The 25,891-nt window shown below is 39.3% G+C and overlaps 1 protein-coding gene and 1 long non-coding RNA gene across 5 annotated transcripts; one reads left to right on the top strand and one right to left on the bottom strand.

Annotated features, from left to right (window-relative positions):
• Positions 1-118: 118 nt before the first annotated feature.
• Positions 119-7,159, bottom strand: LOC104119525 (kinesin-like protein KIN-5D). 4 transcript variants are annotated; one of them, XM_009631047.4, is made up of 23 exons: positions 6,985-7,159; positions 6,543-6,713; positions 5,942-6,071; positions 5,675-5,833; positions 4,945-5,421; positions 4,508-4,605; positions 4,262-4,418; positions 4,110-4,179; positions 3,954-4,030; positions 3,805-3,858; positions 3,639-3,719; positions 3,422-3,533; positions 3,156-3,242; positions 2,904-3,079; positions 2,658-2,819; positions 2,469-2,576; positions 2,220-2,378; positions 2,056-2,139; positions 1,651-1,841; positions 1,434-1,535; positions 1,243-1,352; positions 981-1,132; positions 119-496 (listed from the first exon to the last, which is right to left on the bottom strand). In XM_009631047.4, the coding sequence occupies exons 2-23, from the start codon at positions 6,689-6,691 to the stop codon at positions 347-349; spliced, it is 3,045 nt and encodes a 1,014-aa protein (XP_009629342.1). In that variant the 5' UTR covers positions 6,692-6,713; positions 6,985-7,159; the 3' UTR covers positions 119-346. The 4 variants fall into 4 exon arrangements, with proteins under 4 accessions (XP_009629342.1, XP_009629341.1, XP_009629339.1 ...); XM_009631046.4 differs by having other exon boundaries at positions 1,636-1,841; positions 2,661-2,819; XM_009631044.4 differs by having other exon boundaries at positions 184-496; positions 1,636-1,841; positions 6,985-7,158.
• Positions 3,136-4,240, top strand: LOC138896566 (uncharacterized). The gene is made up of 2 exons (XR_011409928.1): positions 3,136-3,256; positions 3,348-4,240. It is a non-coding gene; the product is annotated as an uncharacterized lncRNA (long non-coding RNA).
• Positions 7,160-25,891: the final 18,732 nt, after the last annotated feature.

The following is a 25,891-nucleotide window of genomic DNA, read 5'->3' as shown; positions in this document are numbered from 1 at the left end:
GAACCTAAGACCTCATGGTTCTAACCTATTTCATTGACCGCTAGGCCACACCCTTGGGTGCCAAAGTATTTGAAATGGAATGGATACTTACATATTGTAATTTTGTGGTGCATATTAATGTGAAGTTTCTAATCTAAGTATTCTAATGTGACTATAACACTTAAAAATAAAGAAACACTGATCTTCTGAGGTTCCAATTCACCAGATGACATGCTTTTTTATCTTTTACTAAAACACTACACTTCAACAGATATAAACATCGATTGATCAATCTCTAAATTGGTTATCCTACTTCAAAAGAACATTTGTAGTTCAACTCAACATCCTCATGCCCCTCTGGTTGGATTTACATTCTGTTAGCTCGCTTTGCTATTCCATTGCCTTGAAATGACTTGAGTGACTCCTCGAGTAAAGGAGTTCTGAGATTTTCGATAGATTCCCTACTTGGCACGCTAACTCTTTTCCTTCTCAGAGTTGAGCATGATGGTTCATCGACCTGATTATTGAGAACAAAAGAATATATTGTTAGTATAACATTCATGTCAGCAGAAAGACCTTGGTTGAAGATAGGATGTGAAGAATGGTAAAATAATAAGATTTAAGAAACCTAAAATCTTTAATAGATGACCATTAATTATCTTCTTGGCAGAAATTCTGGTTTATCGTAAAAAAGGTGAACAAATAAACTCAACATCCCCCGAGTCAAGAACTTGAGAATAACCAATGTCCTGTTCAGGTATCTCGATGGAAATTCCCAAATGATATTTTCCATCGAAATGGTAGTCTTGCCTATTCCAGCGGTCCTCAGTACAAGAGTTGGCGCTAGATCTTTTTAATAGAATTTTTTCTCTATATAATGAAGAGAAATTTTTAACTATCTGAAAGTATATATTCTACTAGTAATAATGTGTAAGTTGACTGAGTATTAAAGTGTTAATGGCAAAAATCATTTATACTTGGATGGTTTTCTGAGCTTTTACCTTGTACTCATCTGTCAATACTTTTCCTGCATTTTCTGCAATCTCTGATACTTTGGAGGAATGACTGTCTTTCATTTGTTTCATATCCTCAACACAAGGATGAATAAATGAGTAAATCTTCTCACATTCATTATGATCAAGTTTCAGCAAACCTGCAGCAATTTCAACTTTATGATGCTGTGGCAATAAGAGTCGAGAATGTCCTCTTGGCTCTTGCAACATCAGAGGAAGAAAAACTACTATTTATTCACAGGCTACATACTTTCCATAGCAGAAAGAAGATTCCTCTTGGAAATAGCTGTTTCTTCAAGTATAGAAGTCACTGTAGAGGAAAACTGAGTGCTGGTCTTTCCATTTGATTCCATTGCACTCCTGAAGATATGAAGGTAAAAAGGAAAAAGGAAATAAGGTTCTCCGATAAGATAGTAGTTGATTCATGAAATGATAACTTACTTCATAATGCAATCAATTGAGTTGATATTTCTTGTTTGTTGTCTAAGAAGAGATTCTTCGGCATTTCTCCATCCATCTTGGACCCCCTTTGATTTTGCCAAGCTGAAATTTAAGATGAAAAATTTAAATGCTTTCTCAAGGTATACAATCCAAAAGCAAAATATAATTCTTATAAATGTATATCATCATAAACAAACTCAACCAGCATTCGACGTGCCCTGCTAGACTACTTTTCCAAAACTCCAATCTAGTTGAATCCTCGATATGGTGGGCTTGTGTGCTTTCAACGTAGCTTGTCCATTCTTCATAGGCAGAATTAGTGCAACCTTGTATGTTTGAGAACTCAGCATTTAGATTTCTGGTTTTGATACTAGAGCACTCTCTAAGGTCATTTACTGCTGTTTGAACCTAAAGAAAAGGAAAAATGGAAGTGTTTGATAATACTCTGCCTGAAATTCCATGCTTTTAGGAATAAGAAAATCCATGAAAGGGCTTTGATACTAGAGTTAAGTTCCATTCACATTATAAATCTTTATGAAATAGCATTCTCAAGCTGTGATTATTTAGTTTAAATTCTAAAACCATAAAAGGTATGTAGAAGTTGCAATGAAGAAGCACATACCAGCCTTTTCTTCCTAGTATTAGAAGCTGACATAAGCTCTGCAACTTTTTCTATCAGTTGTCGTTCTTCACTTGCAGCCAGCTCCTAAAAGAATTAATTCAAAGGGTGAAAAGAAGGATCGATCTCTTCATTTCTAAGGTGGATCCAGAACAGCAAAAAAATACCTCAAACTTCTCTTCAAGGGTGCAGAGTTGCTGATGATTAATTGTTTGCGATTTTTCATCCATTAGTCTCAATTTTGAAATGTATGAATTTAATGTCTTGAAAAAGTTGAGGAGAACTTCAGAGGTTAATTGAATTCCTTGATATCTTCTTGTTTGATTCTGACAGATGGAGAAAGAATAAACAAAGTTAGCACAAAAGCTACTATATTAAAAAAAAAAAAAAAAGATTCTGGTAGCATGCTTATATACCTGTTGTTCCTTTTGCACAAAAGCACTTATTTTCACCTCAAGCTCCGTAATGTTACCTTGCAGACCGTTGAGTATAGCATTAACATCGGCAGAAATCTTTGCAACAAACTGCACTAGGAATCAGGAAAAATTGAGTAATGAAAGGGTGTAAAGGAAGTAACACTAACTGAAGGAAGGATCTTTACTTACAACCATAAAGAAAGAAGAATGCTTTGATACTTCTGAATGCACTTCACTAAAAGCTAACTGAGAGTTTTCATTAAGTTCTTGGGCCGAAATAGCTAAATTCTGAATATCAGAGCTATACTTGTCTTTCAGCTTCTGGAGCTGACTCTTTAACTCATCTGTACCCTGCCGTTAAATTCAAGAAAGATTGGTACTGTTTGCAGGTCGCATATAATGAAAGTACCATATGTCAAAGATTTTTTACTATACCCTTCTTTTAGTAGCTAAGAAGGATTGTGTATCTTCTAATATTACATTCAATTGCTGCTCTTGTTTGGTTACAGAAACTGCAGTGTTTCTCTTTAAACTTTCAAGCTGCTGAGTTAATTTGTTGCGGAAATTTTGCACGAGAATTTTGTTTCTCTCCTCCCTATTGTTGGTTTTCTCTATTTTATAAAAAACATATGTTAGAAGAAGAAAGATGCTAGCCAGATAAAGACCATAAGAAATAGTAAGACGAACCAGTTTTGGCGAACAAGGTGGATATCTCTGATTCTGCATTCTCTACTTCAGCTCGAAGCTCAAGTGCTTTGTCAGTCATTGCCTTTTCTAAATGACGAGAGGTAAAATTTGCAGATTTCAGTACTTTCAAGAATGAACTTTAAGATACCAATTTGCTATTAATGGACATATCTTTAGTCCTACATGGTGTAGGATTCAGGAAAACTTTGATTCATCTTTGTATTTCCATGAGATGCTTGGGGGACACATTACAGAGTTTAACTCACCAGATTTAATGAGATTAGATACCAGATGATCCTTCTCTTGAACCGTCTCTTTAGCTCGACTATTTTGAGCTTGTAGATCATTGAAAGCTTGTTCAGCTTCCTTGAGTTCTCTCTGCCATAAAACAGAGGCTGGAAAGTTTAGTTATCTTCAACTTTCTAGCTATCTTGGTAATAAAAAAAGAGATATGGGAAGTAACTTGTTCAAGTAACATTCCACCTGAGTTCTCTCAAGTTTTTTGGTTAAATCTGCTGTCAGTTGTCGCTGATAATCGTAAAGATCCTGAAGCTCTCTCAGTTTCTGCTCAGAAACTGACTTCTCAATGATCTTGCAATAAATTAGGACTTGCATAAGCTGCCTACACGACAGACCAGGTGATACTTACCTTATTTTTGGACTCTAAATCAAGTTCTAAGAACTTCAGTCTCTCAAATATTGCCTAAAAGGGGAAAAAGAAAAGCATTTGAGCAATTAACTTTCTTCCTATTTTACAGATCAAGAGTTGCACTCCAGATATATTGATGGGAAAAGCACCTTGTGAGCTGCCTCTTCACTCAAGTAGCGGTCTTGTGGTATGTAGATTCCATTCTTCTCCCTCGTTGCGTGTAATTCTACAGAGAAAAGAAGAATGCCTACTGTTATATCACCACATAAATTAATTATTTCTCAAAGTACAGATCTCATTATAACCTTGCTTTAGGCGGTCCATCTCCACATACAGATCTTTGATTAGTGCAGATTTGGGTACTTTCTGGTTGACCTGGAAATAGTACTTGAGGATGACATTAATGGTGGATAACATTATTCAAAAACAAATTTTTCCTAAGAATAAAATTAACAACCTCTGGCCTGTTTTTAATTTGCTTGGCACGGTTAGCATATTCAAGAGTACTGAGAGTCTCTTCCAAGCACTGAATGGACGGTGAAACTGTGGCAATTATGCATGTCTTTGTTTTTCCTCCTAATGAATCCCTCAGTAACCTTGTCAACTTGCTATCCCTGATATCCCGAACACTCATTTTCAACAGTTGCTTCTGTATTATAACATCTATTAGAATGTTTATATAATGATTAAACGAGTTTTATACCTGTATGGAACATGTCCAGAGTGATCAACCAAAGCATTGATGACCCTGCCCAAGGTAAGCAAGCTCTTATTTATCTCACCAGCCTCTCTTGCTCTTCCCTGGATTTTAGAGAAGTAAATTCCATTACAACCCTCAAATCTCACTGTAATAAAGTGAAGGATTTAACTTGTATACGTTGACAGCATAAAGATTTTTTCTACTGTCAGTGTACTTTAACTTGTTATAATCGGTTATAATCGGTTGTCTGCTTTATTTTTATGTAACTAGTTCCACTTATAATGGGCAGTTAGTTGTAGTTATCTTTCAGGTGACTTGATAGTGCATTTATTTTATATTGTCAGTGTATAGAAGTTAAACTCGTAATTGAAATGGCATAATAACTACTTTTGATAATGCTGAGGAGAATATTGACCGGAGAAGTTCCACTAGTTTTGTACCTCTTTTGCTCCCGAGCGTAAAATGTTCTCAGATCCAGCTAGGTCAACAAGATTAAGTTTTCCACACTTTATCAGCTCTAGTCCCTCAGGAGTGCATTCCTTAACTTGTAAGGTGATGGAAAATATTGAATGAGACCTATTGCTTTGTTTATTAAGAAGCGTCTCAGCTGTATGCTTATTTGCAGAGCCTTTCTCCAAAATTTTGTATATTTCATCTGCGGTTGATACTGTCACCTCTTCTAGACCTCTGATGAAAACTGCACCTTTTCCATCTTCCATAAGGGCTAATGGCTTCCTCGGCTTCTCATCTATCGATTTTGATTCCTCGTCAAGGGAAAGAAGATCTGTTATTTCCTCATTGTAAATCTCTATATATGCAACTTTCATACTGTACTCAGCCTTTTGAGTCTCCAAAATGTCAAAAATTTGCTGGACTGCTCTTGGGATTACTCCAGCATTCTTGTGGAACTCCCCATTCTACAAGCATTAACATTGAAATGGATATAAAAAATGATAAGCCAACAAAATGACAGTTACATTCAAGGGGTAGCCCAGTGCACTAAGCTCCCGCTATTACGCGGGGTCCAGAGAAGAGTCGGACCACAAGGGTCTATTCTGCATGAGACTGTTTCCACGGCTCAAACCCGTGACCTCCTGGTCACATGACAACAACTTTACCAGTTACATTTGAGAGAGAAAAACAAAATAAAAGAAGAGAATCAGAGAAAACCTTCTCTTTAATTGCTTCCCCTTCCATTGTGTATGTTTTCCCTGTTCCGGTTTGGCCATAAGCAAAAATAGTACAAGTATATCCCTCAAGAGCTTCATTAACAAGAGGAGCCACAGAATGATCATAGAAGTCCTTTTGCTGAGATGATGGACCACAAACCTAACAAACATTGTGGCACCAAAGGGGTTCAAGTTTATAACTACACAAATTTTCATAGTAATGTAAAATGTAGAGAACAGATTTAAGCTGACATTATAAGAAGAAAACCTTATCAAAGACAAAGGTTTTGTTTAGTTGCTTAGTAGCTGTGTTCAAATTTGCAGTAACTTCTTTTTTCAGGTCGTTGCACGAGATCACCGAGGGACCTTTCACCTTCATTTCATCCTCATTTTGAGGCCTGAAACACAAATATGTCACGTGCTAGTAAGTTTCAATGGTAACTTGATGAGTCGATCTACCTACACGTCTTGCTTTTGGTGTTATATACTTCTAACCTCTCAGTAACGAATGATCATGTGAGACAAAAATTATTTAGCTCGAATTTGTCTGGTCAAAAACGAAGAGCTTGATTATCCAGACTACCTGAATACATTTTTTTTTTCAATATTAAGAACATTTAGAATTCCACTATGTGTGGGCTTGCTCATATTGACTGTCCCAAGCCTAGATAAAAGGAGAAGGTTGTGGTAGGCTGACAACCAACATAAAAATCGTCACTCATAATGAATCCTCACAATACAAAATACACTTAAATGAAGCGACATGGACAATGAGAATTCATATAAATGACCCCAACTTGATCGGGACTAAGGCGTAGTTGCTGTAAGAACATGTAGAATAAGCAATGGCAAATTTAACTAGTTCATACCTGCAACGCAATATAACTTTCACATTTACCCCTTTTTCGTCATTTGATCGCGAATCTCTGCATAGCTTTTCATTTGACCACAGTGTTTGAGACATCAAGAAAGGAGGTATACTCCCTCTTCGTTGATGATTCAACTTTGGTGTTTCCATCAAAAATGCCCTGTTAATCTCACTTTAGGGAGAAGAAAAGAAGGCTAAAACTTCTTAATATATGATAATATCAGACTCCCAAATATGCAGATTATTGTTTATAAAACTTGAGGATATAGTTCAGGATCATCAACTCTACTAAAACTCATGGCTTCAAATTCACAGAACAAAACATGAGAAAACATACAGTGCCCAAGTTTCAACATAAAAGAACAAATTAGGAATGCCTAAAGTTGCTGGTTTTTTTATAATTAAATTAAAAATAATTGTATATATTATGTGTTCTTGATTACCTTATGCAGATGGAAACTTGCAGCCGGCTGGCCGGTTGGATGTTAAAAGGTTTTGGATATCAAACACTAGTAAAGTAGTAATTAAAGAAATCAAGATTTAGTTTGAGGTTGAGAATAAAACAAGAAGGGAAACAGAAAATCTTTGGCGTTACATTTGCATAATAAAGTCTGTATCTTATTGATGAGCTTTAACTACTTTATTGACGTTTTTTGTCATTAGTCAATGGGACGTTAGAAAAAAAAGACATTAACTTCTGTATTAGCCTTTGTTTATACAATAAGAAATAGTCATAAATGTATGGTGTGTTGCTGAAGTGTGTTGTCACAAAGAAACTGAATACAGTCTAACTTTTGTCATTTCGCTACTTTATTGGTAGCAATGTAGCAAATTCATGATGAGTTTAACTTTTATACACTGGCAATTCATAATTGTTTACATAATTAAACTAAGGTGATTTACAACAATAAGCAAATGTTTATATAACTCCGAAATTGATAACCTAAAAAGTGCAATAGTGTACAAATTATTTACATTGGCAATATATATAAGTTAATTCGTGCCTAAATAGAGGTGTCACGTCACATGTCAAGCTTGTAATGAAAATTGCCTCCACAGGTTCAACATCTTAATTAGTAATTAGTAAAGTAGTAATACATTAGCCAACTTTTTAATTAAAAGGGTTCTTTCTAAAAGCATTATAGTGCTGACTAAAAGTTATGAGCATCATTGTGATGAACTAATGGTGCTTCAAGTAGTATAGAAATTATGAGCTAGGAGAAAACTTGACAATTTGCAGGTAATTAATGCATTTCATAGAAATAGAATTTTGACATATTCTAGAATTTATTGGTTAAAGTCCATATGCCTACTTTGTCAATTCACACGATGCTCACTAAACAATCTTTTGGTCATTAAAACCTAAAGAAACTATGTGGATTTGATAGTTTATGGCATAGAAGATAAACTGCAAATAAGCATAAAGAGCAACAAAAAAAACCATTTTAGAAAATAAATCTCTTAAAAATTAAGACAAGTTTGGAGAAAATAAAAAAGTTATTCTTATGTTGCCTATAATAACTTTGCTGAAAGTTCCATAAAAGAAACAGAAAAAAAATTGAAGAAAATGAAAAACGGCCTTTTCCTTAAAATGCAAATTAGCGTTTTTTCAAAAAAAATAAAATATTCAAGATAAAGTGTAAACAGCTTTCTTGCTTTATTTCTTTTGACACTATTTACATTCGGATGATTTATTAGATCTCATATATTTGAGAATCTCTCAAATTTATTTCGTGTAACTTTTTTTAAAAATTCTTCACACTTTCTTTGATTCTGTAATTGGAATACTTCCCATTTAGCTAATTGTCTATTTCATACACACTATATAATCCAAATATGTTTTCAAGTTTTTCTTTTCCTACCATTTTAGCTTGTTTGGATTGTTCTTACATGCCGTTTTATAATTTATCGTATTGTACTATATTGTTTGATGAATGCAACGTTTGGACAGGTTGAATCATTTGTTGTCGTTTTATGATGTTACACACCAACAATAAGAAGAATAAACTTGCAATATTACTAAGAAAAAAATAGGATACAAAGTAGAATTATTATATAAAAAAGAAGGGTAAAGGATAAAATATGATTATTTAATAATAAGGACAAGACGAGAGAAAAAGCAAGATAACGAGTAACGACGATATCACACCAAATCCGTTGTTCCATAAAGGGGCACTTTTAGTCGTTACGTAACGACAGATTTAACGATACGATACAATAAAATTTAAGTAACAATCAAAACAAATATTGTATTTAAAGTAACAATAGGTAATAATCTTCCAAACAAGTGGTACCATAACATGATCGAAAAAGTTTGCAATCGAAAAATAATGGGCCTCATTTTTAACTTTTCGCGATTTTTTCTTTTGCCACAGCAATTATCTGAAATTAAAGAATACATATTAAGGACGAAAAAAAGCAAGATAACGACGCTATCACACCAAATCCGTCGTTCCATAAAGTGACACTTTTAGTTGTTACGTAACGACGGATTTAACGATACGATACAATAAAATTTAAGTAACAATCAAAATAAATATTGTATTTAAAGTAACAATAATAGGTAATAACCATCCAAACAAGTGGTACCATAACATGATCGAAAAAGTTTGGAATTGAAAAATAATGGGCCTCATTTTTAACCTTTCGCGATTTTTCCTTTTGCCACAGCAATTATCTGAAATAAAGAATACATATTAAGTTTGTAGTTCAAATGTTTTATTTTAATAAATTCTATAATATTCATATTTTGACGTTTTCTAAATTTTTATTAAAAGGTCCTCAAAATACTTAATTTCGGATAGATGTAACTTTGAACAATAATAGACCTGGAAGATGCGAACAAGTATATTTAAGGATAGTCTTATCTTATGAGTGGATTAATATGGAAATAATTCTTTTTTTTTGTTTGTTGACTTTCCAGTATCCTCAAGGGTCTGTTCAACAGGATAAAATTAATATTAAAGGGTAATGTTCAACAGGATAAAACTAATATTAGTTATTTAATAAAAATATTTATGACATATTTTAGACTATAACAAAAACAACAATATCCGGTAAATTTCTACTAGTGAGATTTGGGGAGAATATGATGTACGCAGTCTTATCCCTTCCATGGGTTGACAAAGAGGCTATTTCATATAGACTTTCGGCTAAAGAAAAGATGAAAAGAAGCAATGGCAACAAGTAGTAATAACAAGAAGATATTACGAAGATTGAAGCCAAGATAGCAATTAAACGATATGTAGTAATAGTGTTAATAAAAAGATATCATATTAATACTAATGCTATCGAACTAAGGAAGAGAAAGAGAAACGCTTGACTATCTACTAATATTCTACCTTAATCCCCGACCTCCACACACTCCTATCAAGGGTCATATCCTCAATAAGCTCCAATTGCACCATGTCGTGCCTAATTACGTCGCCCCTAGACTTTTTTGGCCTACTTCTACCCCACCAAAGCTAATCTCTCACACAACCTAACTGGGGCATTTGTGCTTCTCCTTTAAACATGTCCGAGTCATCTCAGCCTCGCCTCCCACATCTTATCATCTAAGGGGGCCACTCCCACCTTATCCAAGCAACTTTATTCCTAATCTTATCTAATCTGGTATGCCCACACATCCATCTCAACATCCTCATTTTAGCTACTTTCATCTTCTGGACATAAGAGTTCATGATTGGCTAACACTATGCCCCATACAACATAGTCGGTTCAACCAATACTTTATAAAACTTACCTTTAAGTTTCAGTGGAAGAATATTATTATCACAAAAGATACCAGAAGCGAGCATCCACTTCATCCACCCTGCTCTGATACGATGTGTGATTTCCTCATCAATCACCCCATCATCTTGTATTACTGACAAAAGGTACTTGAAATTTCCTCTCCTGGGATGACTTACGTATCAAGCGTCACATCCATGTTCGCTTTCTGGGTAACGTTCTAACCTTGCACTCCAAGTATTCGGTCTTGATCCTGCTCAACATAAAATCTTTAGACTCAAGAGTTTGTCTTCAAACCTTCAGCCTCTCGTTAACACCGCTTCGCGTCTCGTTCATCAGAATTATGTCATTTGTAAATTGTTTACCCGTAAAATAGTATAATTAAATTTGTTCGTGGTTTCTAGACAAGTGAGTTAATTTGATCCAAAATATAATGAAATAACATAGAAAATATAAAATACTTAGCCTTAGAATATAGATGGAATGACAGAGCTGATGCGTCCGGGAACAAGGTTTTCGAGAACGACAATGATGAGATCAAAAGTGAGAGAATAAAATTATATTAAGATGTTGGATAGAATGTAGTATAAGTTAGCCAGAAAAATTTCTTTTACAATGATAACAAAGCTCTCTATTTATAGCTATGTCTAGGATCATGCCCTTCTTTAATATCAATTATGAGGGTCATTGATGAAGATGTAACGTTAGACATAAATGCCAAATTTCTTGTAACGAGCCATCATCCTTAATGTTGTAAAATATTCGGTATTAAATGTTACCGGACGTAAAGAATTTAATACTCCTTTTATGATCGTTATTCCTTCCAGTGACAAGAGAAATAGCTATGTTCGGTGGCCATCTCCAACTTGTGTTCCACGTGTCCTTTCTTTAAGCGGCCATGTGTCATGTCATATTTTTTCCTATACATATATTCCCCCTGCTTTCCAGTGACATAACTTTGTGTTATCGAGAAGTTGGTAGAAATACTCTTTTGGCGGGAATTACTATAATTCCTTTTAAAGGCCACTGACGGTTGATTAGACGCATGTCTCTCCTCATTTAATGCCCCGAACACGCGTCATCCCACGATTCATCACAGCTTTTTACCGATTATCGAGGTAATCATGGCCATGAATTTAGCCGCCAAAATTTTAGTTATACGGATCACCCTCCTCTTATGTAATTCATAATTTCTCAAACTTCTAACTTGCATCTTTATTTCCCAACTTTTCTCTGATCTTCTTCGAAAAAATAATTTTCCTTCCTTCTATTCCAATGGCTTCCTCTTGAAAACGTGCTAGTTCTTCAAAGGGCAAGAACAAAACCGAGGATTCCGTTCCTCCAACAGTGGGTTCCATCATCCCAAGAAGGCTTATTACTTCGAAGGATTTTGAAGAGAAATTTTCTACTGCTAACCGTCGTACATGAGCTGTTAGTAGATACACTTCTTCCATTCGCCCTTCCAGTACTCCTGCTGTGAAGGAGGACTGTCGATGCCTTGAGTTAGATATTATTGATCCTATTTTATCGGAGAGAGTGACCCTTCCCAAGGGAGGTTTTACATATTTCTTTACGTATCCCTTTACTTTGGGTGCGTTTTCTTTGAGAGGAGAGCTTGATTATGTAATTGCGGAGTTTTATCTTCGCTACCAGGTGTGCTTGGCACAAGTAAGTCCGTCAGTGTGGGGGACGATCTCTTGCCTTCAGCATTTGTGCTAGGAAACTGGAGAGGAGCTAACCCTAGCTCATATGATGAATCTCTATTCCCCCAAATTCTTCCGCGGGGGGAATGATAAACCTTTGCAAGCATGACTACCATGCTTTACTGTCTATCATGGATGACGACAATGACCGTGGGTGGATGGAATGGTTAGTTGCATTTGCCACCAGCGACATTATTCCAACAACGACTTCATCCTTTCTGGTTGCTTGGAACCGCTCTAGTAAGTTCCCTTTAATAAACTTTTTCCTACTAAATATTCTTTCATGCTCATATTGATTCTTCAACCTTCATTTGTTATAGCGACCCGATGGATCCCACCGGTGATAGTAGGCTTAGACCGGTGGGTTCAGAAGATCTTGGACATCACAACCCCCGAAACTCATTTGTGGAAAGAGATATCCCTTAAATACGGGTGGAACGCCAAAAATCATGGTAACTTTAAATTACCTTGTTTCCATTTTTTGTACATAAAGAAATTGGTTGAACCCTTTTGACTTGTTCATAAAATTAAGTCTAACTGCAGGCTCAGTTGATGTCCCCGAAGAGGATGTTTTGGCTGACCCTGCTGATGCGGCGAGGCTGTTTCAGGAGGCACTTACTCGAACAGGCATCCTTGGGCCTGCTTCGGGCGCAAATATTTTTTCACGGAGTCCCCGGCCAAAGAACAAGAAACCCAAGAGAATACGTTCCTCTACGGTCTGGGAAAAGAATAAGAGGGCAAAGGTTGATGCCCTCGAGTCATCTACGGTGGCAATGGTGACAGGTCCTCCTTCCAGGCTGGTCATAGACACTATCATGATCAACGATGATGAAGAAGCTAGTGATGAGGGAGATTCTTTACATAGAAGGGTACGATCCTCATCAATTCAACACGATGCTCGACCTGTTGAGACAATTGCACCAACTGACGATGACGTCTCAGCACTTTGGGGAGAATCTGATTTAGTTGAATATGCTAACTCCTGCTTCCGAGCCCCAATTGTTATGACCGGTACCGCAAGGCTGAATATCGGGTATGTGCCATCATTGGTTGGCGAGCATCAAACAACCAGCACTGCATTTGATGCAGCTACTTCTCACTCTTTAATTCCATCAGCTTCATCTCCACCTTCACCACCACCAGCAACTGTTGCATCATTTCTATATTCATCCACTCTTCCAACAACGGTTGCTACATCATCTCCATCGACCGCACCTGACCATGAAGAAGGTGTACCTACTCCACAGTCCCCAGTTCATGGGAATTTGGGGCAAAATTATGCAGCCCATTCTGAAGATCCACAAAGGAGAAAGAGTGTTACCCTTTCGGTCTCCACCGGGTGCAACTTGCTTTCGAGGCCGGTGGAGCTTGCTAACTATCTGAAGCCTTTGGCTTCAAAAAAAGACTGGGAGAAGATTCAGACACTCTCGGGGGAGTGTTTGTTTAACAATGCCATGCATAACGCCGTAGCGGTACGTTCCTTTCTTCTTTTGTTATTTCTTCTACTTTCGAACAAATATACTATATGTTTTACCTCTTCTTGTTTTATAGGCCAACATTCTTGCTTCTGAGGGACTTCAGAGGCTGATTCGTGAGAAGGAAGAACTTACTTCTGAAATGGATTAACTTTTGGCAGAACGGGACCAGACTATTCTCTGCCTCTTGGAACTGGAAACCAATGCTCCCTAGGTAGTTGTTTTGGAGGCTCATTTACAGAAAAGTGAGCAAGAAGTGGTAACCTTTAGCCAAGAAATTGGGCCGCTGAGGGTTAGATTTGATGAAGCCAAGGCTAAATGGGCAGAAGTCCAGAACGTCGTTCTTGCTGCAATCGATCGTTAGGCTGCCTCTGCTGAAAGAGTGATAAAACTGGAGGCAACCTTAAACTCCAAAAGTGAAGAGTTTGCTCATATGGTGGCGAAACATGCCCATCTAGAAGAGAAGTACAGGAAAACTATCGAGCATAATAGGCTCTTTGGTTCAACTGTCCGTGAGCTCGACGTCAGTCTTAAATCTATTAGGTCCGCTCGGGAAAACCTTTCCGCCGAGGTTACTCAACTCAAAGAAGAACTTAAGCGTCGAGTAGTCTCCCTCATTGTTGAAAAAACTTATTCCATGTATAGCATGAGGAGAAAAACCTTGGAAGAGGCCAAGAATAGTATCATTGACATTGGTGCCCAAATTGCTAAGGCCCGAAAGCTTGAGTTGGCTGCAAAAAATGGACTCTCGGCGCAGTCTGACACTCCAGGTTCTTCTGATTCCGGTTTTGAGTTTTAGGAAACTGAAGAAGGATTGGAAGGAGATGATGTCGAAGACCAACCTAGGAAAAATGTTGAGCCATTGGTGGAACCATCTACTACTCTTGGGGATGCGGATACTTCTCTTCCTCCTGATTCCAGAGACGCTGCAGTTTAAATTTTTCTTTCTATTTCTATTTTGTACCTTTATCATTTTGACGCGTTCATGTAAATAAAAGCATATTTTTTGCTCAAGTATCGTTTGAGTCTTACTTCCGTTTGAATGTTCATGCAAGTCTTTAACTTTCGTACTTGCTCAAGTATTCTGCGCATGTTGTTCTGTTCGCGCTTTATTATGTGTAATCTCGGATGCCTTTTCCTTCGAGGCATTTTGGTTCCGAGTATTATCCCTTTTTCATGAGGGTTTCCATGAGTATTTGCGCAAGTTTGCTTTTTGCGTCTTTTTCATATGCGGCTTAGGGTTTATTTTTCCCCGATGGCATTCTAGATTCCGGGCATTGATTCTTTTGGAACCAACCCTTTAACGTGAGGGTTTTTATAAGAGAGGGTCCTCTTATGTTTACAGTGCTCTTGAAGAGGACGTCTCTTATTCATTACGGCACTAACATTTGAAGTACTTGTTTAACTTTCAAATGGAAAAATTAACTCATCGTTCAGACAAGAAACAAGAGAAAAACAAAAGGATTGCATTTCATATAATTTCTTCTATTTTTAAAAGTACATAAGCATTTTGCTATGCAGAAAAGAAATTGTCATGACTTGTAGCTATCTTGAACAACTTGTTTCTACGGGGCTGGCTGCGTAGTCCCCGGTCCCCATGATATATTATGTTCCTGGATTTTCGTTCCCCGGTTGACTTGGAATTCAGTGTTGTCGTATTCTCATATCATCCCCCCCAGTGTTCGAATACGAAGAATGCGAATTGGAACACTGTAAGTCTTGTATATTCGAAGATCCCACCAATGAATTGCTAGGTAATCCTTCACCTGGAAACATATCTTGTTTCCCCTTAGGAACCCATGCTATCGAGCGAAATAATAACTAACAGTCCTCTAGTGGTTTGTGCTCGTGAACGGTCGGGTAACCTCCATTCGGTAGCAAACTTAACTTCCTAGTGGGAATTTGCTATCGAAGCAAAGATTATCTAATCGTCCCCGAGTGGAAACTTGTTCGTTTGCCTTGTTGTGAAAGGTCTTATCACTGTTGTCTTTGTAGTATGCTTTCCGTCGCTGCCTCATTAAAAACCTTGCCAGAAAAACCCAATTGGGACAAACATTGAACGAAGGGAAAAAGAGTGCAGCACGTATTTTCTGTTTGACTATTATTTGTCAGCAGTAGTATCTTTTAAGGTGAGCCACGTTCCAGTTGTTGGTCAATTTGTCTCCACTCTGGTTCTCCAACTCATACGATCCTTTACTAGTGATAGCTGAAACCCGGTAAGGGCCTTCCCATGTTAGGCCTAACTTGCCCGCGTTAAGTTCCCTGGTGTTTTGTGTTACCTTCTTCAAGACCAATTCTCCTACTTTGAAATAACTAAGGTTGGCTCTTTGATTATAATATCGCTCCATTCTTTGCTTTTGAGCCGTCATTCTGACATGCGCTAAGTCCGTACGTTCCTCGAGCAACTCCAAGTTGATTAGTATTGCTTCGTTGTTCGATTCTTCATTCGCCTGTAAATACCTCCCCTAAACTACAACCCATTGTCGCATGCAATCTCTTTTGGTATCCCAAACCTGCAAATTATATTTTCCCACAGGAAATCGATCACTTCAAGTTCTCTGATCTTCTGATAAGGACCTGCTTCCACCCATTTAGAAAAATAGTCAGTCAAAATTAAAAAAAATCTTACCTTTCTAGGAGCCGGTGGTAGCGGTCCGACGATGTCTATTCCCCATTTCATGAACGGCCACGGGGACAAAAACGAATGTAGGAGTTCTGCCGGTTGATGTACTAGTGATGCATAGTGTTGGCACTTATCACATTTTCGTACGAAGTCTTTAGCATCTTGTTCCATACGGGGCCAGTAATATCCTGCCCGAACTAATTTCTGCGCCAAAAAATCTACACCTGAGTTGTTGCCGCATATCCCTTCATGGATTTCTCTCATGACATAGTTAGCTTCTGATGCTCCTAAGCACCGGGCCAACGGGCCTTGAAAGGATTTTCTGTACAATTGGCCTTTTTGAAGCTATAACGTGCAGTTTGGCATGCAACGCTCTTGATGCTTTGGAGTCTTCGGGCAACTTTTCATGCTCGAGATAATCGATTATTTCGTTTCTCTAGTCCCAGACCAAACTAATCGAATTTACCTTATAGTAATCTGTGTCCAAAACTGATTTCATCAAATGTACTACCATCTCTGATTTCGATCCCTGGATTTCAGTCGATGAGTCCAAATTTGCCAATGCATCTTCTTCGACGTTGTCTTCCCTCGGGATATAAGTTATTGACCACTCTCGGAATCGTGTCAATAAAGCCTGAACTTTTACCACGTATTGTTGCATACGTTCTTCTTTGGTGTAAAAAACTCCATAGACCTCATTCATCACCAACTGCGAATCACATTTCATTTCGATGACTTCGGAGTCAAGTCCTCGAGCCAATTAGAGCCCTACAATCAAAGCTTCGTACTCTGATTCATTGTTAGTTAAAGGAATCGTTCTGATGGCTTGCCTTAAAGTTTCCCCCCGAAGGCATGATCAAGACTATTCCGAGCCCGGACCCTTTTACGTTTGAAGCGCCGTTCGTAAGTAAGGTCCAAACTGCTCATGTCGATTCTGACACCATTATTGCCTCTTTGGCTGCCAGAGGCAATAGTCCCCGACTAAAATCGGCCACGAAGTCAGCCAAGACTTGCGACTTAATTGCAGTCCTCGGTTTATATTCTATATCGATTTCGCTCATTTCGACGGCCCATTTGGCCAATCTACCCGAGAGCTTGGGTTTATGGAGGATATTCCTTAGAGGGAAAGTAGTCACCACAATTATGGGGTGGCATTGGAAGTAGGGCCTCAGCTTCTGAGCGGCGACTACGAGAGCTAAGGCCAGCTTTTCCAGATGTGTAGAGCGAGTTTCTGCTCCCGTTAAAATTTTGCTAACGTAATAAATGGGAGATTGCGTACCTTCGTCCTCTTGGACTAAAACTGCACTTACCGTGACTTCTGAAACCGCGAGGTAGACTAGCAACATTTCACCTTCTTTTGGTTTTGAGAGCAACGTGGGGCTTGACAAATATGTTTCCAACTCCTTCAAGGCTTGCTGACACTCCGGTGTTCATTCAAAATTATTTTTCTTTTTGAGTAGTGCGAATAAGCGATGACATTTTTTCGATGAACAGGAAATGAACCTGATCAAAGCTGCCAATCTTCCTGTGAGCCTCTCGACTTCTTTTACGTTAGAAAATTGATTCGGAATGTCCTCTATGGCCTTCATTTTATCGGGATTTACCTCAATTCCCCTTTGTGAGACTAGGAATCCTAGGAACTTACCCGAACTGATCCCGAACGCACATTTCTCGGGGATAAGATTCATATTATGCTCCCTCAGGATGTCATATGTTTCTTGCAAATGCTTCAGGTGTTCATATGCATTCAAAAACTTAACGAGCATATCGTTTATATATATACTTCCATAGTCTTTCCTATTTATTTTTCGAACATCTTATTCACGAGTCGTTGATAAGTGGCTCCGGCATTTTTTAACTCGAAGGGCATTACATTGTAACAATATGTACCAAAATTTGTTATAAACGAAATATTTTCCTGGTCTTCTGGGTTCATCTTGATTTAATTGTACCCAGAATAAGCATCGAGGAAACTCATTAACCAATGCCCGGTTGTGGCATCAATCATTTGATCGATACTTGGCAATGTGAATGAGTCTTTCGGGCATGCTTTATTAAGATCATTATAATTGACCCAAAGGCGAAATTTATTATTTTTCTTAGGAACTACTACTACATTGGCTAGCCAGTCTTGATATCTTACCTCTTCGTTGGCGAATTTATTCCTTGCTTCAGCAATAGGGCGCTTCTTTTGCCTTACCGGAAGCATATTGGGATTCGAGATTAACTTGTGTACGGCTATCTCCGTTGGGATTCCTGTCATATCCTCGCACGACCATGCAAAACAATCAGCGTTAGTTTTAAGGAATTCAATAAAAACAGACATGTGCTCTGAGTGCAGTCTTGTTCCCAAATGGAATTTCCTCTCTAGAAATTCTTCGAACAACACAACTTGCTCCAGCTCTTCTGCCGTGGACTTCATGGCGTCCGTCTCTTCTGGTACTTGAAAATACCTCGGTACCTGATATTGTTCCTACTCTTATGTCCCCGGGTTATCTTCCTCTGGTTCGGGGGAAAGTACCGGTTCCAGTAATTGCTCTGCCGCACGTTCCTTTCCTTTGCTACTGGAGACCGAAATTGCAATCATCACCCTTGCTGCAGGTTGATCACCCCTTATCATTTTTATCCCGTCAGGTGTCAGAAACTTTAACAATTGGTGATATGTTGAAGGCACAACTTTCATCTCATGCAACCATGGTCTTCCCAAGATGATGTTATACCCCATGTCTCCATCTACCACTTCGAAGAAAGTTGCCTTCATTACTCCCTCGCAAGGTTGTCACAGCAAAATTTCTCCCCGGGTTGTCACACTTGCAAGGTTGAATTCAGTGAGGAGTTTCGTTGCCGAGATAATGCTTCCGGTGAGTTTAGCTTGCTCCAGTACTCTCAATTGTATGATATTAATTTCCTGGATATACTAAAACACGTTTAATTTTAAAATCTAACACATTTAAAGAAATTAACAGTGCGTCATTTTGCGATAGCAGTAATCCATCTGCATCTTCATCCGTAAATATGATATCATCTTCCCGGAGCCTTTTATTATGAATTATAGATACTTTTGTCTTCTTCGCTGCCGAAAAGGTGACCCCGTTAATTTTGTTTCCTCCGAAGATCATGTTGATCGTTTGGCATGGGGGTTCTTCTTCCGCTTTCGAGGTTTCCGCGTCGCCCCTGTTCCGACCATAATTTCTTTTTGCTCGGTCACTCAAGAATTCTCTGAGGTGACCATTCTTTAACAATGTTGCCACTTCTTCCCGGAGGTGTCGTCACTCCCCAGTCCGGTGGCCGTTAGTGCCATGGTATTCACACCATAAGTTGGGATCCCTCTAGCTGGGATCAGATTTCATAGGTTTTGAGAATCGTGCCTCTTTGATATTTCTCATGGTTGATACCAACTCCACCATACTGACGTTGAAGTTATACTCCGACAACTTTGGGTAAGAAGAATCTCGCGCCCCCGAGATTTCTCTATCTTGTAGCGATCTGTTGTTCCGGCCAAGATTGGTCCTTCTATCAATAGTGAACTGGTCTGCTGTCCGGAAGCTCCTGCCACGACCTTTTGTCCGCTCGTAGGGCAAAAATCGGCCCCTCAAAGTCTGTCTATCAGTGTCAATATCATCTTTCATTTTTTCTCTATTTTTCTCCCATCATTTGGTCGACAATGGAAAGCCAACCAGATCATCTTCGATCCTTATTTTCGACTCGTACCGGTTGTGGACATCCGCCCAAGTCGTCGCTTGAAACTCGAGCAAACTTTTCTTCAACTTCTGGGAAGCGTCTGAACTTCTCAGATTTAAACCTTTGGTGAACGCTTCAGCTGCCCATTCATCCGGTACTGCCGGTAATAACATCCTTTCCTTCTGGAACCGGGTAACGAACTCTCGTAATAATTCGGATTCTCCCTACGCGATCCTGAATATGTCGGCCTTTTGGGCTTGTACCTTTCTGGCACCGACATGAGCTTTGATGAAAGAATATATGAGCATCTCAAAGGAATAGATGCAATGCTCGGGCAATAATGAATACCACGTCAAAGCTCCCCTCGTGAGAGTCTCACCAAATTTTTTCAGCGACACAGACTCAATTTCTTGAGGAGCCAAATTATTTCCTTTCACTGTTGTTGTGTAGGTGGTAATGTGATCCTGTGGATCTGAAGTTCCGTCATACTTTGGCACTTCGGTCATTTTGAACCGCTTCGGGATTAATTCCGGGGCTGCGCTTGGTTTATACGGTAATTGAATATACTTTTTCGAGTTTGGACCATTTAGTACTGGTGGTGTGCTCAGGATTTGATCCATGCGGGTGTTTACTTCCTTCATGAACCGTAAACGTTCATCCTTGAATGAATCGTTCTCGTTGTTGAGGCCGGAACTACTTCCCCCAGCCCTGTCGGAGCCAAATTCTCCCCTAGGAGTGTTATTATCAACTCTCTGCGTCGTCTGGTTCGCGGGAACATCAGGAGGAATTGGATCTCGCATGTTTGCATTATTTGAGGTACCCGATCCTGCTTTAGTTCTGTCATAACCTGATCCTGCCACGTGAGATGGCCTAGAATGATTGCATGTTACTCTTGCAGGACCCTTACTGCATCAGCTACATGCTCTTCATCAGCATCATCAGGAGTTGCCTCCCGAACCAGTCGAGGGTACCGTCTGTCATGTATCGGTGTGGCGTCGTTTCCCTCATTGCGAGTGTCACTGATTGAGTCCTCAAAATGACGTTGTTCCCCTTGAATTCCAGGGTTGTGCATGCCGCTAACAGTGTCATCCGCCATTTTTGGTGATTTTTTGTTAGGACAAAGTAATCAAAACACGTTAGTAAAAACGATAAGGATCAATTTAATCGAACGGCTGTCTAGGCCCCACGGTGGGTGCCAAACTGTTTGCCCGTAAAACGGTACAGTTGAATTTATTAGTGGTTTCTAGACAAGTGAGTTAATTTGATCCAAAAGATAATGAAATAAGAGAGGAAATATAAAATACTTAGCCTTAAAATGTAGATGGAATGACAAAGCTAATAAGTCCGGAAACAGGGTTTTCGAGAACGACAATGATGAGATTAAAAGCGAAAGAATAAAATTATATTAAGATGCTGTATATAATGTAGTGTAAGTTAGCCAAACAATTCCCCTTTACAATGATAACAAAGCTCTCTATTTATAACTATGTCTAGGATCATGCCCTTATTTAATTTCAATTATGAGGGCCATTGATGGAGATGTAACGTTAGACATAGCCAAATTCCTTGTAACGGTCCATCATCTTTAAACGGTGACAAGCGGAATAACTATGTTCGGTGGCTATCTCCAACTTGTGTACCACGTGTCCTTCCTTTAAGCGGCTACATATCATGTCGTATTTTTTCCTATACAGATAGTCCCTCTGCTTTCCGGTGACATAACTTTGTGTTACCGGAAAGTTGGTAGAAACACTCTTTTGGCGGGAATTACTATAATTCCTTTTAAAGGCCACTGACGGTTGATTAGACGCATGTCTATCCGCATTTAATGCCCCGAACACACGTCATTCCACTATTCAACATAGCTTTTTGCCGATTATCGAGGTAATAATGGCTATGAATTTAGCCGCCAAAAATTTAGTTATACGCATCACCCTCCTCTTATGTATTTCATAATTTCTCAAACTTCTAACTTGCATCTTTATTTCCCAACTTTTCTCTGATCTTCTTCGAACCAATAATTTTCCTTCCTTCTATTCCAATGGATTCATCTTCAAAACGTGCTAGTTCTTCAAAGGGAAAGAACAAAATCGAGGATTCCGTTCCTCCAACAGTGGATTCCATCATCCCAAGAAGGCTTATTACTTCGAAGGATTTTGAAGAGAAATTTCCTACTGCTAACCCTCGTACATGGGCTGTTAGTAGATACCCTTCTTCCATTCACCCTTCCAGTATTCCTGCTGTGAAGGAGGACTGTCGCTGCCCTGAATTAGATATTATTGCTCCTGATTTATCGGAGAGAGTGACCCTTCCCAAGGGAGGTTTTACATATTTCTTTACGTATCCCTTTACTTTGGGTGTGTTTTCTTTGAGAGGAGAGCATGATTCCGTAATTGCAAAGTTTTGTCTTCGATACGAGGTGTGCTTGGCACAGATAAGTCCTTCAGTGTGGAGGACAATCGCCTTCCTTCGGCGTTTGTGCCAGGAAACTGTAGATGAGCTAACCCTAGCTCATATAATGAGTCTCTATTCCCCCAAAATCTTCTGTGGGGGAATGATAAACCTTTGAAAACATAGCCACCATGATTTATTGTCTAACATGGATGACGACAACGACCGTGGATGGATGGAACGGTTCGTTGCAGTTTCCACCAGTGACATTATTCAAACAACGGCTTCATCCTTTCCGGTTGCTTGGAACCGCTCTCATAAGTTCCCTTTAATAAAATTTTACCAACTAATTATTCTTGCATGCTCGTATTGATCCTTCAACCTTTGTTTGTTATAGCGACCCGATGGATCCCACCGATGATAGAAGGCTTAGACCGGTGGGTTCAGAATATCTTGGACATCACAATGCCTGAAACTCGTTTGTGGAACTAGGTGTCCCTTAAATACGGGTGGAAGGCCAAAAATTATGGTAACTTTAAATTACCTTGTTTCCATTTTTTATACATGAAGAAATTGGTTGAACCCTTCTGACTTGTTCATGAAATTAGGTCTACCTACGGGCTTAGTTGATGTCCCCGAGGAGGATGTTTTGGATGACAATGCTGATGCGGCGAGGCTGCTTCAGGAGGCACTTACTCGAACAAGCATCTCCGGGCCTGCTACGGGCGCAAACATTTCTTTACGGAGTCCCCGGCCAAAGAACAAGCAACCAAAGAGAAGACATTCCTCTACGGCCGGGGAAAAGAATAAGAGAGCAAAGGTTGATGCCCCCAAGTTATTTCCAATAGCGATGGTGACTGGTCCTCCTTCAAGGACGATCATAGACATTGTGATGATCGACGATGATGAAGAAGCTAGTGATGAAGGATCTTCTTTATATAGAAGGATACGATCCTCATCATCTCAACATGATGCTTGACCTGTTGAGATAATTGCACCAAATGACGATGACATCTCAACACTTTAGGGAGAATCTGATTTAGTTGAATATGCTAACTCCCTCTTCCGAGCCCCAATTGCTACGAACCGGTACCACGAGGCTGAGTACCGGGTTTGTGCCGTCTTTGGTTGGCGAGCATTAAATAACCAGCACTACATTTGATGCAGCTACTTCTCACTCTTCAACACCATCAGCTTCATCTCTATCTTCACCACTACCAGCAACTGCTGCATCATTTCCATCGTCATCCACTCTTCCAACAACGGTTGCTACATCATCTCCATCGACCGCACCTGACCATGAAGAAGGTGTACCTCCTCCACAAACCCCAGTTTATGGGAATTTGGGGCAAAATTATGCAGCCCATTCTGAAGATCCACAAAGGAGGAGGAGTGTTACCCATTCGGTCTCCACCGGGTGCAACTTGCTTTCGAGGCTGGTGGAGCTTGCTAACTATCTGAAGCCTTTGGCTTCAGAAAAAGACTGGGAGAAGATTCAGACACTCTCGGGGGAATGTTTGTTGAACAATGCTACGCATAACGCCGCAGCGGTACGTTCCTTTCTTCTTCTGTTATTTCTTCTACTTTCGAACAAATGTACTCTATGTTTTATCTCTTCTTGTTTTATAGGCCAACATTCTTGCTTCTGAGGGCCTTCAGAGGCTGATTCGTGAGAAGGAAGAACTTACTTCTGAAAGGGATAAGATTTTGGCGGAACGGGACCAGACTGTTTTTCGCCTCTTGCAACTGGAAACTAATGCTCCCTAGGCAGTTGTTTTGGAGGCTCGTTTGCAGAAAAGTGAGCAAAAAGTGGTAACCCTTATCCAAGAAATTGGGCCGCTGAGGGTTAGATTTGATGAAGCCAAGACTAAATGGGCAGAAGTCCAGAACGTTGTTCTTGCTGCAACCGATCGTTAGGCTGCCTCCGCTGAGAGAGTGATAAAATTGGAGGCAGCCTTAAACTCCAAAAGTGAAGAGCTTGCTCGTGTGGTGGCGAAACATGCCCAGCTAGAAGAGAAGTACAGGAAAACTATCGAGCATAATAGGCTCTTTGGTTCTACTATCCGTGAGCTCGACATCAGTCTCAAATCTGTTAGGTCCGCTCAGGAAAACCTTCCCGCCGAGGTTACTCAACTCAAAGAAGAACTTAAGCATCGAGTGGCCTCCCTCATTGTTGAAAAAACTTTTCCTGTGTATAGCATGAGGAGAAAAACCTTGGAAGAGGCCAAGACTGGTATCATTTACATTGATGCTGAAATTGCTAAGGCCCGAGAGCTTCAGTTGGCTGCAATAAATGGACTCTCGGCGCAGTCTGACGCTCCAGGTTCTTCTGATTCCGATTTTGATTTTTCGGAAACTGAAGAAGGATCGGAAGGCGATGATGTCGAAGACCATGCTGGGGAAAATGATAGCCATCAGTGGAACCATCTATTACGCCCGGGGATTCGGATATTTCTCTTCCTCCTGATTCCGGAGACGCTGTAGTTTAACTTTTTCTTTCATTTTCTATTTTGTACCTTTATCATTTTGATGCGTTCTTATAAATAAAAGCATATTTTTTGCTTAAGTATCGTTTGAGTCTTACTTTCGTTTGAATGTTCATGCAAGTCTTTAACTTTCGTGCTTGCTCAAGTATTCTGCGCATATTGTTCTATTCGCGCTTTATTATTGTCACACCCCAAAACCGAGGAGCGCGACCGGCGCTCAACCGAGTGAACCCGACCAAGCAAGCCTGTTAGATTCCTTCTACCCAAACTCATTCATGAATAAATAAAATATATATTTTCCTAAATTAAACAATAAAGTGGTCATGTCTGCAATTACCAATTCTTGTCACGCCCCAAAACCGAGGAGCGCGACCGGCGCTCAACCGAGTGAACTCGACCAAGCAAGCATGTTAGATTCCTTCTATCCAAACTCATTCATGAATAAAGAAAATATATGTTTTTAATAAAGTGGTCATGTCTGCAATTACCAATTCATTTCCAATTGTTTTATCATTTTTAAAGTCTCAAATGGACAGTAATACATCTACAACATAACATAGTTTGTCTTTCCCCAGCACCAATACACAACCCACACTATGTCTACGGAGCCTCTATAGATAAATAAGAGTACAATGATAATGCCGGCAATAAGGCCCCGGCTATACCTCAACCATGATACATAAAGATCAAAGATACATGACCCCGGGATGAAGTGGGGCTCACCAAGTCAACTGGGAAGAAGGTGTACTGCTATCACTGATCAATGTCTCCTGCTGTGGAACCACCTGCATCCATTTAAACATGCAGCACCCCCGAAAAAAGGGACGTTAGTACCGTCGAATAGTACTAGTATAAAAACTAAACACCAATTTAAGAATTTAGAAATACAAGATAATTATGATGAACCAGTGCGGCAATAGAATAATATAGATAAATGTCTCAACCATAGCAAGCTTATCAAAAGCTATTAACATTTATAGGATTTAAGATGAGATCCTATGTAACCATCTTCACACAAAGCGGCCTCGCCGCCTTACCCGATGTATACAGGTGGAGGTGTACGTATAATACCACAACACTAATCAAGCGGCATTGTCGCCTCACTCCAATGTATGCGGGTGGTGGTGCCATAACAATACCAATACTATACACAAAGCAGTCGTACCGCCTCACCCCAATGTAAGCGGGTGGAGGTGCAATCCCACAATATCATTATCCCTACACAAAGCGGTCTTGCCGCCTCACCCCAATATATATACGGG

The sequence above is a fragment of the Nicotiana tomentosiformis genome, chromosome 7, assembly GCF_000390325.3.
Source record: "Nicotiana tomentosiformis chromosome 7, ASM39032v3, whole genome shotgun sequence".
Lineage (NCBI taxonomy): Eukaryota > Viridiplantae > Streptophyta > Magnoliopsida > Solanales > Solanaceae > Nicotiana > Nicotiana tomentosiformis.
The sequence above is the reverse complement of the archived record's forward strand: the minus strand, read 5'-3'. Positions and strand labels throughout refer to the sequence as shown.